This window comes from Echinops telfairi, unplaced genomic scaffold (genome assembly GCF_000313985.2).
Source record: "Echinops telfairi isolate 266 unplaced genomic scaffold, ASM31398v2 ScPeMD7_31;HRSCAF=116, whole genome shotgun sequence".
NCBI lineage: Eukaryota > Metazoa > Chordata > Mammalia > Afrosoricida > Tenrecidae > Echinops > Echinops telfairi.
In genome coordinates, this window is record NW_022103928.1 from 1770282 (window position 1) to 1782970 (window position 12689).

A 12689-nucleotide genomic window follows, 5' to 3' on the forward strand; every position below is an offset into this window, starting at 1 on the left:
TCTGGAGCTGAAAAATTTAAAGCATTAAAATTATTTTCACATTATATGGCTATATGTATGTAAGTCATCTGGTTCCATCCCACCACCCCAAATGGATTTAAATAATTAAAATAATATTTGATTAATCTATATCTGATCTGGGACCTAAAAATAGGTTTAAACATTATAAATATATGTTTTATTTAAAAGAGTAAAGTAGTATTCAAAGTACTATTCTTGGGGTGGCCCAATAAGTAAAGAGTAGGTGTGTGTATATGTCTGTAAGCATATAGACACACCCACTTCATACTTAATGACATGGGGAGGCTTATGAGATGACATGATAATAAGAAACTTGACATTATATGAAAATGCAGGGCGACCACATCAAATCACAAAATAGAAGATGATTACATCATTATATAACCGCCAAATTATATATGTACCAAGCCACTGAGGATCATATCCCAGATAAGCTGAAACATGATCTCAGTCATGCAGGCACCATGATATTTGCCTTGCACTCAGATATACATTCTAAATGTGCAAAATGGTTGAATAGTAGAATGCTTACTAAGGTCATAATGTGAAATGTTGGCTAGCAAGATGGTGTGTGAAGAATAAAAACAATTCTTTTTATAAAACGTGTTTTCTTAATCACTGTAAATAAAGAAATTACTTTTTTCTCTATTGGCATTTGTGTTGGTAAAATATTTTGGGAGTATTTTCCTCTAAGCATTTAAAGTTCAATATTGCTCATAAATGTGAATAACTAACTTCAGTGATGCTAAATAACAAATACCATGAATATAGCCATACAATCCTAGGGTGGTGTAAATTATTGCTGAGCCTGGGTCAGCTGATGTGTTGAAAGTCAAGTGCACTGAGAGGCAACTTAAAAGAAAAGCTTGGTGATTTAATTCAGGGCAGGAGGTTTGTATCAGTCACTGAAAACTCCTCCTGTGGATTCTTCTTCTCAAGATACACCATAGTTGCAAGAGTCAACTCGAGGGCAACTGTTCAATATAGTTAATAATGCAGTCATTATATTCCAGTGAATCTGTGTTATAAAAACATGATGGCTAAGGTCAATTTAATAAAACCAATTTTAGTGCTTTTATCCTTCAAATGATTTTTAAAAATCTGGTAAATAAATAGATATTGAGATACAAAAGATACAGTAAGTATATAAAAATTAATGATGTCGGTTAAATTAAAATTTAACAAGGTGACCATAATGAGTCAAAACATTTAGCCTACATAGAGATATGTACATATATTTATTTATAAAGTATTACAGTAGCAGGTGGACAATGGGCCTCCGCTCAAGTACTCCTTCAATGCAATAACAATTTGTTCTACTAACACGGCTCTGTGATGTTCACCATCCTTGACACAATTGCTGAAGACAAAATGGGTGCATAAGTAAATGTGGTGAAGAAAGCTGATGGTGTCTGGTTATCAAAAGATATAGCATCTGGGGTCTTAAAGGCTTGAAGATAAACAAGCTACCATCTAGCTGAGAAGCAACAACGTCCACATGGAAGAAGCACATCAGCCTGCATGATCATGTGGTGTCAATGGGATCAGATATCAGGCATCAAAGACCCAAAACAAAACAAACAAAAAGCATATCAATGTGAATGAGGGGGAGAGCAGAGTGGAGACCTAAAGCCCATCAGTAGTCAGTTGGATACCCCCCTGTCAAAATGGCCACAAGGAAGAGAAGAGTCAGTCAGGGTACAGAATAACACTGATGAAACACACAACCTTCCTCTAGTTCTTTAGTGTTTCCTACCATGACCCCGCCTCTGTCTTACAAATATGGCTGGTTCAGAACATGTATACTAGTACAGATAAGAGCTCACAACACATGGAATCCAGAACAGATAAACACCTCAAGACCAATAAGGGGAGCAGCGATACTAGGAGGGTAAGGATTGGGGGAGGGTGTCAGGGGGAAGCAATCACAATGATCAATGTATGGCCCCCATGCTAGGGGGGAAAAACAGTAGAAAAGTAGGTGAAATTAGGCAGCAGTCAGTGTAAGACATGAAAAAAACACCATGCAAGAAGAATAATTTATAAATTATCAAGGGGCATGGGGAAGGGAGGGGGCAAAATGAGGAGCTGATGCCAGGGGCTCAAGTAGAAAGAAAATGTTTTGAAAAAGATTAGGACAACATATGTACAGATGTGTTTGACAAAATGGATTTATGTATGAATTGTGATAAGAGCTGTAAGGGCCCCCAATAAAGTGATTTAAAAAACAAACAAAAAAACTTAAAAAAAATTATCCCCTCAAAAGTAAATCCTCAACATTCCCTACATTGAGCTTCCATTTCATGATATCTAACTTAAACATGTTAGCTATTGAAATTATTTAGAGTAATTCTTATCCATAATTTCACCTCCAATTACCTGATATTTAACAACATTTATGCAACAATCATAAGACTAGTAGACTTTAAATATCTTGTGTTATTAATTTACCTCTTTCAATCTTTTAATATTTTTCAGACATTCAAAGATGGAGCGACACTTTAATATTTGTTAAGGACTGAGACGAGAATCGACATACCGGCGGGCGGTGTTTCGTGATGGTCTGATGGTGGGCTGGGTGGACTTCTGCCCACTTCATTCACAGCGATGACCCTGAACTGGTATCTCACATATGGAGCCAAAGGCAACATGGCTGTTGTTTCTTTGCCTTGGACTCGAGTCAGTACCTCCCACCTTCCTGGTTCCTCTTTGTTTCCTTCAAATTCTACAATATACTCTGGCATTAAAAAATGGGGGGGAAAAACACATTAGAGCCTGTTGAGTGTATTTACAATACTTAACGATTTCTATATATAATTTGACGTTAATGGGTTAATTGAAAAATGTAATACATTAAAATGGTTGTAATATTCATTTTGAGTCTATAATGTTAATATAATTGACAACTCAAAACTTCCGTACCATTGACGTTGCTATTGTGGTCATCACCAGCTTCCCAAGTGAGCCGCACACTTCTGTTCTGTCTTTCAGATAAGAGAAGGTTTTCTGGTGGATCTGGCACATCTAAACAATGAGAGATGAAGGTACGGAAAATGTGTATCATTGCCTTTGTTTCCCCAATTTCTTCACTTAGGCATGTTGCCAACCATCTCCCCTCTCTGAACCCATATCTCCACTCTTAGTTATCCACATCTCACCAGTCCTTTAGGTTCTATTTCAAATGAATTCCTCCCCCCAACCCCCATCTACCTGCTAGTTGAATGTATTATCTTTCTCTGCTTACACAAAAAGTTCTCAAAAAGCTATTGATGACCACAGGCACAAATGTTCTTTTGGGAAAGTCATTAAAATTGATGATTTCGAGGCCCTGGTTTACTAAGTAAGTGATGTTCAGGAACCTACCTTTCTGAACAATCTTCTAGGTGATGACTCTGTGCATTCACTTTTGAGAATCATGCTTTATTCCAAATGGACCACTTCCTTCCTTCTAGCTCTCATGCTCATCATCTATTTCACTGCCCGTATATGACTGTGCAGATCTCCCAGAGTAGGGACCAGGTTTTATTAACATTTGCATTACCCACAGTGGTTTACATGTGAATGTTTTGTGACTTAATAAATGAAAATACAATCACTTTTATCATGCATATATTTATCATACTAAAGAAATTAAAATGAGGTTCTATGGTTGTAAGAAAAGAAGAGAAAATGAGTTAAGTCTATTTTTATCCAACTGCTTTGGATTTTTATTTTAATTTATAACAATGAATTCTCAACATATTCTATCGACCCTGGTGTTCTCTTGGCTTTGAGTTCTGAACAGAGAGCAGGAAGACAATATTTTTGTGAAAAGGAAGATTTGGCATTGATAAACGTTGTGACTAAAGCTAGAAATATGAATAAGAAATGACACATTTTTGTTAGAGTATAGTGTAAGAGTACAGGAAAATTCATGGCACTTATACAATAAAAGCAACAGTAAAATGAAATCTTGTGTCTAATGGTTCTTAGTTTCACGTTTTGCTTCGCATTCTCTCCCGTGTTCTAGGACAGTGATATGTTCGGAGTGAAGGCAATGAAGACGTTATTTAATGTGGCTTTTCGGGGGCTCTTTCTTCCTCAAGTGGGAAACCATGTGTGCTCTTCCTGCTGCCTCTTTGCCAATAACTAGACATTTGCCTTCATAAACAACAAACACTGTTTTCATTTCATAAGGGAATGCTTTTCTTTTCACTTCCTGTTGTGAATTAGGTGAGCCTTCACAGAATGAATAATAGTTTTTAATTCCTCATCTCACACACATTCTGATCCCCTTAAAGTATCATGGCTTATCCCCTTTCTGCCCTGTGTCTCCAGTTTCCATTCCTTCTTTGCCAAACCTCTGGACTTTGTGCTTGGCCAAATGTCCTTTTGATCATAAATGATTGATTATGCTAACGTGCGGGTGAGTTCGGTTTGAGACCTGAAGAACAGAAGCCTCCATCTGAATAGTGACACAAAGCTTGGTCACTTCTATGATGTTTGAATTCTGTTCCATGTTTCTCTCCCACACTATCCAGGACCTTGTAATATGACACCTTTAAAAGCAATTTTTAATGGTGACTGGGCACCAACTTCTAATTCTTCTGGTGTCAGGGTTGTGGAGTATGATGCTTGCACGGTCCATTAGTCCTCTTGACTAAATTGGTTTCAAGTGTATTTCAATTTCTGACATTCTTGTATTCTCTGACTAATGAGAGATCAATAGTTGTACCTTAGATGTTTGCTTGTGAGCTTTTAAGTACTCACCAAATTAGGATGTGGAACATTGTCTTTGTGACCTATGCTATGCCAATTGACCTTGATAGCCCCTGAGACTATGGTCCTGACCTTCATGGCCACCTACTTGTGCACTGTATGAACTACCACATTCATGGATATAATTTCAACAAAAATAAATATAATGTATACGCACCTTCTGTCAAATCTACATATATATGCACCCCAAACCCAACTCATTACCATCTTGTCAATGAATCAATGTTGACTCATAGTGAACCACCGTGGATTTCTGACACTGTAACTCTTTGTGGAAGTAGAAAATCCAATCTTACTCCTGAGGACCTGCTGGTGGTTTTGAACTGATGACCATGTGGATCACAGCCTAACTCCTAACCACTACACCACCAGGACTCCAACACACACATACACACATGTATGTATGCATATTCATGGATATCCTACCACCATCCAGAAGGGAAAATGTTTCTTTTTCAAAACATAGCTCTTGACAGTGTTAAAATAAGTTAAATATATTATTTTAATCAACAAAATTTGGAATTGCTGAGTCCTGAAATTTAGGTTTCTCTTCAGCACATAATAAAAGTCCACTCATATCTAGAGGTGATTGAAGCAAACAATACGTTGCATATAAAATTAAAAATCTGATCCTTCTGACATAAAAATTAAATAGAGCTAGGCTGGATGAAGTTGTAACTAAACACTTAAAAAAACCTATATTGTCTGTGGAAGTTACGTAATCTGTTGACAATATGAGACTTAAGAGTGAAAGGGTGTAGTTTAGCCTGTCAATCAGGTTCCAACTTGATGACCTCAGTTGGAGGCACTAAGGAGATAACTAGCTTGTTGCGGGTGGGACACACACTCACTCCCTGTGAGACATTACTGATGATGAGCCTGATGGAGCCACACTGATGCAGCCAGAGCCCAGAGCTGGAGGAGCCATGTGGAGACCCACCCCAGTGCTGAGATGCTTCTACCACCACTGGACCCACAAAACTTTTCACCCACTGGTCTGCCATCTTCCTGCATTTGGCGTCATTGCATGTGTTGCATGAAACTGAAGAGGACTTTATACATTGGTATTGGACATGTGGGCTAATATTGAATTTATGGACTTGACTTGAACTAGGCTGGGATGTTTTCTTAATGTATGATTGCTCTTGTGCTTAAAACTCTCTCTTTTACACATATGAGTCTACCTAGATTTGTTTCTGTAGTCTACCCAGACTAACACACTGTCAGTGGAAGCCCATGTGAAAACGTTTGATGTAACATTAATTTGAAATAGGTCAAGCATATGCCTTTAAAAATTGGCCTTTAGGAATAAAGCAAGTTATTTTAGAATCTATACATGGTAATATGTATCAGTTCTTAAGATGTATTTTTAAACCAAGGATTGACCTAACATATTAGAAAGGGACTAAGGGAATTTTGTTTATTTTATACAATATTCTTTTTTATTCCAAAAAATTGGTAATTACTTCTTACATAAACATTATATAGATATGGCCAATACCCAATACTCACCCATTGCCAGTTGATTCTAATTCATCCTGACTCTGTAGGTGAAAGTAGAACTGTTGTACATGGTTTCTGAGGGCATAGCTTTTTTACTGGAGCACACAGCCTCATCTTTCTCCTACCAAGCATCTACTGACCTTGAGTTTAGTGGCTGGACACATAACCCACACTGCCACCAGCACTCCTTAATCATAACACTAATTTAAAGTTTGCCAAAATTAAATGATTTTAAAAAATGGAAGCATAATGGAAGGCCAGCACTTGTGAGAGAGTCCAATCCCTTTGCTGCTTGCTGCTGCTCAAAATACATGGAGACAGCGCCCATGGATATCAGTACTTATGCTTGTACACCTGGTGCCTGGGATAAATTTGAATTTACCAGAAGATCATCTACTTTATCTGGTTGGAATAAGTGCTAGAGAGTTAAATCATTGTTCTTGTAAAACTCTGGAAAACTTAAATTCTTTGTGGGCAAACAGCCTACTAAAATGTACCATCCTTTTTTTGCAAAGTCTAAAATTTCTGCACAGCAGTAAATTGCTCTTCTTTCTGGGGAGAGCCCCATATGGTGGCCATTTGCTTCAGTGTTGATCTGGGTACTTTAGAGAAACAAATCCACAGAAACTCATGTATAAGAGAGAGTTTTATACAAAGGTTAAGTGCACATCAAGAAAACATCCCAACCCAGTGGTGCCCAAGCCCACAAGTCCAACATTAACCCTACGTCCGACACTGATCTACAAAGTCCTCCTCGATCTCACAAAACAGACACAATGATGCTGACTGCAGGAGGAAAGCTGAGTCAGTGAATGTGTAAGCATCTCAGTGCTCCACATGGCTGCTCCAGCACCCAGAGCTGCATCAGGGTAGGTCCATGTGGCTTCTCCTCAGGGATATCTTGCAGGAAGTGAGCCTTGCCAGCTGAAGCAGGGAACTGGCTAAGGCAGCCGCACCCTGGTCTGACCATCACAAAGGAAGAGATCAGAGAACTAGAAAAGTGAGGCTCACTGAGCCATTTATTTATCTCTCCGTCCTTCAATTAACCCCCCTTTTGTCTATTGACCAGGTAGGCACAATAAACTAACTACCTCAGCTTCACTTAAGGAGATCATTCTCTACCTTTTATCATTTTTTTTAATCTACTTTCTGAGGTAGACTCAGCATAGACTCCACTCCTTTTCCTTCATCTTTACTGAGCAACCTACCCTTGGACTTGAGCAGGGAGAATACTAAAGACACAAATGTTTGCTGCTAATGACCTAGATATATAGCAGAGGCAGTTCGGGGGTGAAAGTGGCTTGTAATCTAAAGGTTGGTGGTTTAACCCCAAAAGGGTTTCCTTGGGAGAAAAGCCAGATAAACTGCTTCCAGAAAAATTACAGCCAGGAAACATAATAAAGTAGTTCTTATCTGTAATGTAGGGGGTTGCCCTGGGTCAAAATCATCTCTATGGCAACAGGCTTAGCCATATACAGGATATATGGATAAAGGAGTTCAGGAAAATTGACAAGCTGAAGGACAGAGTACCTTGTTCCTAGTGGAGTGTATTAAAGGAGAAAATGGCAAAAAAAGAAAAAAGAAATAAAACCCCAACAAAACCCAAGAAGCACATTAGCCATCTTAGCTCACTGCTCTTTTAACTCAGAGTGATGCTATACGGCAGGGTAAAACTGCCCTTGTCATTTTCTTAGACTCTGACTCTTCACAGGAGTAGAAAGCCCCATCTCTCTTCCTTGGAGCAGCTGGTGCTTTCAAACTGCTGACCTTGCAGTTAGCAGTGCAACTCATATGCCACCCAGTATACCAGCCACGGAAACCCTACATAGAGTTTCCCAGACTGTAAATCTTTAAGGAAAGACAGCCTCAGTTTTCTACCTCAGAGTTCTTGGTGGCTTTGAATGGCTGTTCAACACTTACTCAGCAGCACCACCATGTCAGGAAAGAAATATTTAAAACGGTTTTTAATAAGCTACTCCTTATTAAAATAGTATGGACAAGGTAGTAGAAAAGAAAAAAAACAAAAGCAAACTTGAAAAGTTGGTGATGGAGGAAGAACACTGTGGAAGAAACATTGGAGAATATCATGTGGGGGGCAGTGTCTTTGAGAGAAGCAGTGACCTTTGGCAGATGTGTGTACACCCTGGCTGAGGGACACAAACCTTTCACAGACAGACAACACTAGCCTATAAGGGAGAAGGTTCCCAAACAAACACTGTCACTTTCCAATCCCCCCTCTCCTCCACTCCCAGGGTTCTCTATGGGCTGACCCAAAGGCAGCTAGGGGTCACTGGTTTGCTGATGCTGTCCTTACAGGGCAGCTTTTTAGGTCAGAGGCTGCCTGCAGAAGAAACATTGAATGGAAAATGAAAGCCACCCAGCAGATGGTCTCTCAGTTTGAATACTGATGATTTGGGAGTGATTACATTGGTTACACCACTGAAGTTTACACACATGTTTCTAATTCCAATTTTCATTACAAAATAATAATAATTAAAAACATTCCGTTCCAAGTCCCTTAAAGTCCTCCTCACCCTTCCAGAACTATCTGGAGTCAGCCTTTGTCTCTGGATTATAGCACGAGTCCCGTGCCATCGCCCTGAGATGACTTTCCTCACCTTCCACTTTAGCCATCATCGGGGAACTCAAGCCCACCCGAGTTTGCTCTCTGCTGGAAGCATACTTTACCTACTGATTCTACTGGCACACTTACCCGGGGAGAAAAAAAGCAATTAGGCATGAATTAAAACTTTAAAAAGAGAAGAGTAGGAGAAGATTTTAATGTGGGGCCACTTTACAAATAAAGAAATCAACTCTCATTATTCAGGGATGAAAAAGTATCATCAATTCAATCACATAGGAACAATGGAACTTAATATGTCCTGGAAAATAAATTCACCATTTTCTCACTATTTTGTGCACTTACCAAGGACAGTTACGTGGGCTATATCAGCAGTGCTATCTAGAGAAGTTTGAGCCAAACAGGCATATGCACCTTGGTCCTCTAAGCTGACATTATTTATGGTCAGATTAGCTCCATCAATAATTATCCTAGTAGGAAAAATGAAACAAAAAATGAAACAAAAATTGAACATACATGACAGAAATGAGAGAAATAGAAATATTCAGAGAATCATTTTTTAAAATGTATATTTCTATAGAAAGTATCTGGAATAGGACTAAAAAGAAAAACTTCACATACTGCAGATGTTGTTAGAGAATCAGAGTTGAAAAAATATAGAGATGTTTATATTCAACTCTGTGTGAAAATACTTACACATTCATGAAAGGAACCATGAGTCTGTCACTAAGCATATACAACCCAACCATCCCAGATGGTTGGAAATGTGGGTGTAGTCTGTTGTGCCGAGATAGGATATAGGACTTAGAGCTTCTAAGAGTTAGAATGCCTTTAAGCTAGTGCTGAGGCACTACGTAAGGAGTCCAGGTGGGGCAGTGATGAGGTGCTCAGCTACTAACCCAAACATGGGTGGCTTGAACCCACCAGCTGCTCTGCCCATGAAAGATGTGTCAGTCTGCTTCCATATAGATTTACTTCCTTAGAAACCCTGTGGAGTAGTGGACTCTTGTTCTAGAAGGTTGCTAAGAGCTAGAATTTATTCAAAAGCAGTGGGCTGGGTTGGGTTTGATATTTTGCATAGGATCCGTGGCGGTCACAAAGGCAGGGTCCTTATTCCAGAATCAGAATATTCCACAAGGAGTCGCATACCTTCCCTTGGTCCCCTACATTGAATGCACCTTAAATGTTAACAATTAAGTTGTTGGATTTCTCTGAACAGTAGATGGCAGTCTAGTACTTCTTTTGGCAAAACGGTTGCAACTGACTTGTTTTTGATCATTTGTTCTGTCGCCAATTTACAATCAGGTTGACTGTATGGTAATTGCTTTTTCTCATAAAAATATGTATCTTTTACTCGATACCTGTACATTATTATCACAGCTATTCCAAGAAAAGTCCACTAAATTAAAAATATATGCACAGCAGTTTGCTCTGTGGTTGGAACAATTTCCATGGTGTCATCTTCATGGGCATGCAGGGAAAAACAATATAACTGGGGTTGATAAGGGAGAGTTCATAACAACAGCCTAGAAGATTGAATTACAGAAAATATAGTGAAGATTAGAACATGGAAAGTCTGACTTCACTACAAATTATAGTCAAGTCAGACTTTCTGTATCGACAGTCAATTTCTTATTCCTATGCCAAATACTAACTAAAATGCCAATTGATCAAAAGCCTCACTCTAATTCTAGACTGATAGAGGTTTTGACAGAACTTAATTTCTCAGTGTATGTAATTAGGCATCTATTTGATATAATACTCTCATATTGAATACCCTGACAATGTGTTTTAATTAACTTTCTCAGAGGAAGTACCACAATTTACTAACCTCAGCCTCATCAACCAAGGCTTTTTGTGCCATGCATAAGACCACTAGATTCATGAAGAACTGTGGGAATGAAAATCTAGGCTATATCTGTTCTCTGGCTTGGGACTATTTTAGAATAGAGAGACAGAGCAGCTTCTTGACTTTTCCATTAAAAAAAAAATCAGCATTGAGGGGGTGCTTATTGTCAGTCTTCACAATGTACTTGAATGAATCAAGGTAGAATAATTCATTGGCTCTTGCAATCTGGTGGGTACGATATACTTGGGGAGCTAATTAAAATGTGCATGTCTCTGCCTTAGCCAGGGTCCAAATCAGAACCGTCGGAGGCACAGCACGGACCAAGTTGCACAGGTAATTCTGGCATACTTCAAAATCTGACACGCTCAATGTATGTTGGGCAATCCAACACAAACCCACAGCCACTGAGCCAATTTCTACCCAGTGACCCTCTCTTGGGCTTCTGAGGCTGAAGATGTTTACAGGATCTTTATCTGTCTCCCATGGAGCAGTGGGTATGATTGAATGGCTAACTTGAAGCTAACAGTCATCACAGGACACTGTGCTTTGATAACAAACAGCTCCCAATTCTTAATATCCGAGATAAAGGTCACATTTATAAGCCTTATAGGACAGCGTAGAATTCTAACTGTGTGTTTCCGAGACTATTATCCTGTAGGGGAGTAGAAAACCCCATCTTTCTCCTGCAGAGGAGCTGGCTTTGCACTGCTGCCTTCGGGTTAGCAACTCAACAGGAGGCACCAGAACGCTCTCTGAGTTAGACTGGATGGCAGTGATTTTGTTTCCTTGTCGCTAGGACAATGGTTGGCTATTCTCTTATGGTAGTTCCTATAATAAGTCAACTGGATTCTGCGTAAGGGACTCTGGTCGCACAATGGCTATTAAATGAAAAGTTGGTAGTTTAAACTCATGGAAAAAAGGCTTGGTAATTTGTGCTCATGAATGTTAGAACCTAGAAAAGCCTATGTGGCAATTCTACTCTGTCACATGGTGTCCCCATAAGTTGATACTCCAGGGCACCTAACAAAACAGGCAAATTCAGAGGAAAGCACAGCAGGATTCTCCTTGAAAGAAGTCCTATCATTTCTGTTCTCACAGAATCTATTCTTCAGCTTCAGTTGCAGATTCATTCCCATACTCTCCTCCAGATTTTTCCTGACCTACCTAATTATCTCACCTGAGAAACCTATTGATACTGTAATCTCTCACCTCTTTCATCTGCAGCATCAATTTGCTAGTCCCTGGCCCTTGTTAAGCTTCATTGTCTTGTTATTTCATTTCATACTATGGAATAGCCACATTGTGCTAAAGGCAGCCTGGCAAGCGTGACTCTTCAGTGTTTAAGGGTCAACGCCACCACATATCCATGTACTTTTAAACAAAAATGCCAAAACCAATTCACTGTATCTAAAAAAAAAAAGGAGTAATAGTGTCATTATCTCCTGGAGAATTCAAGATCAAGAACACAGAGGAATGGTGCCAAGAATCGAGTTCTCCAACTTGTGTTCTCAATGCCCTTTCTTCCCAAACAATCCTGGTTGCTGATGTGTTATTTATTCCTCTCTTGCTTCCACTGAGCCCTTTGCTCTGCTTATCGCCATGAGCAGTCCCTATCACATCTGTGACGCACAGAGATAGTTTTAAGAATGCTTATGTATCCACATCCAATTTCATTATTTATAATAATAGTGTGTAGTCCACCACTGCTTGCAGGTTAGAACTTCATAGAAAATTCCTTGGGATTTCAGTCTGCCTAAAAGGTTTGCTGTGAGAATTACCAAGGGAATGTGTGTATGGAAGGCACTAGCAGAAGATGAGGCACCCAGTGGGTGGAATGGTCCAGAAAGGTGGTTTCCAGCAGTTACCGCAACCCTCCCTACCCATGAAACCCAGGAAGGGACCGAAGCAGGAATCTTGTCATCGTGGCTACGCCTTGAATTGAAATGGGCGCTTTTGCTAGGGAGAGGCTTCTGGTGC

The 12689-nt window shown here is 39.4% G+C and overlaps 1 protein-coding gene across 1 annotated transcript in view; it reads right to left on the minus strand.

Moving 5' to 3' along the window:
• CHL1 (cell adhesion molecule L1 like) overlaps positions 1-12689 on the minus strand; it is a 266472-nt gene that overhangs the window by 42657 nt on the left and 211126 nt on the right. The window contains exons 17-19 of the mRNA XM_030885602.2: positions 9209-9333; positions 2944-3045; positions 2561-2758 (exon numbers count right to left, since the gene is read on the minus strand). Coding sequence (XP_030741462.2) covers positions 2561-2758; positions 2944-3045; positions 9209-9333 — 425 coding nt within the window. The remainder of the gene's footprint in view (positions 1-2560; positions 2759-2943; positions 3046-9208; positions 9334-12689) is intronic.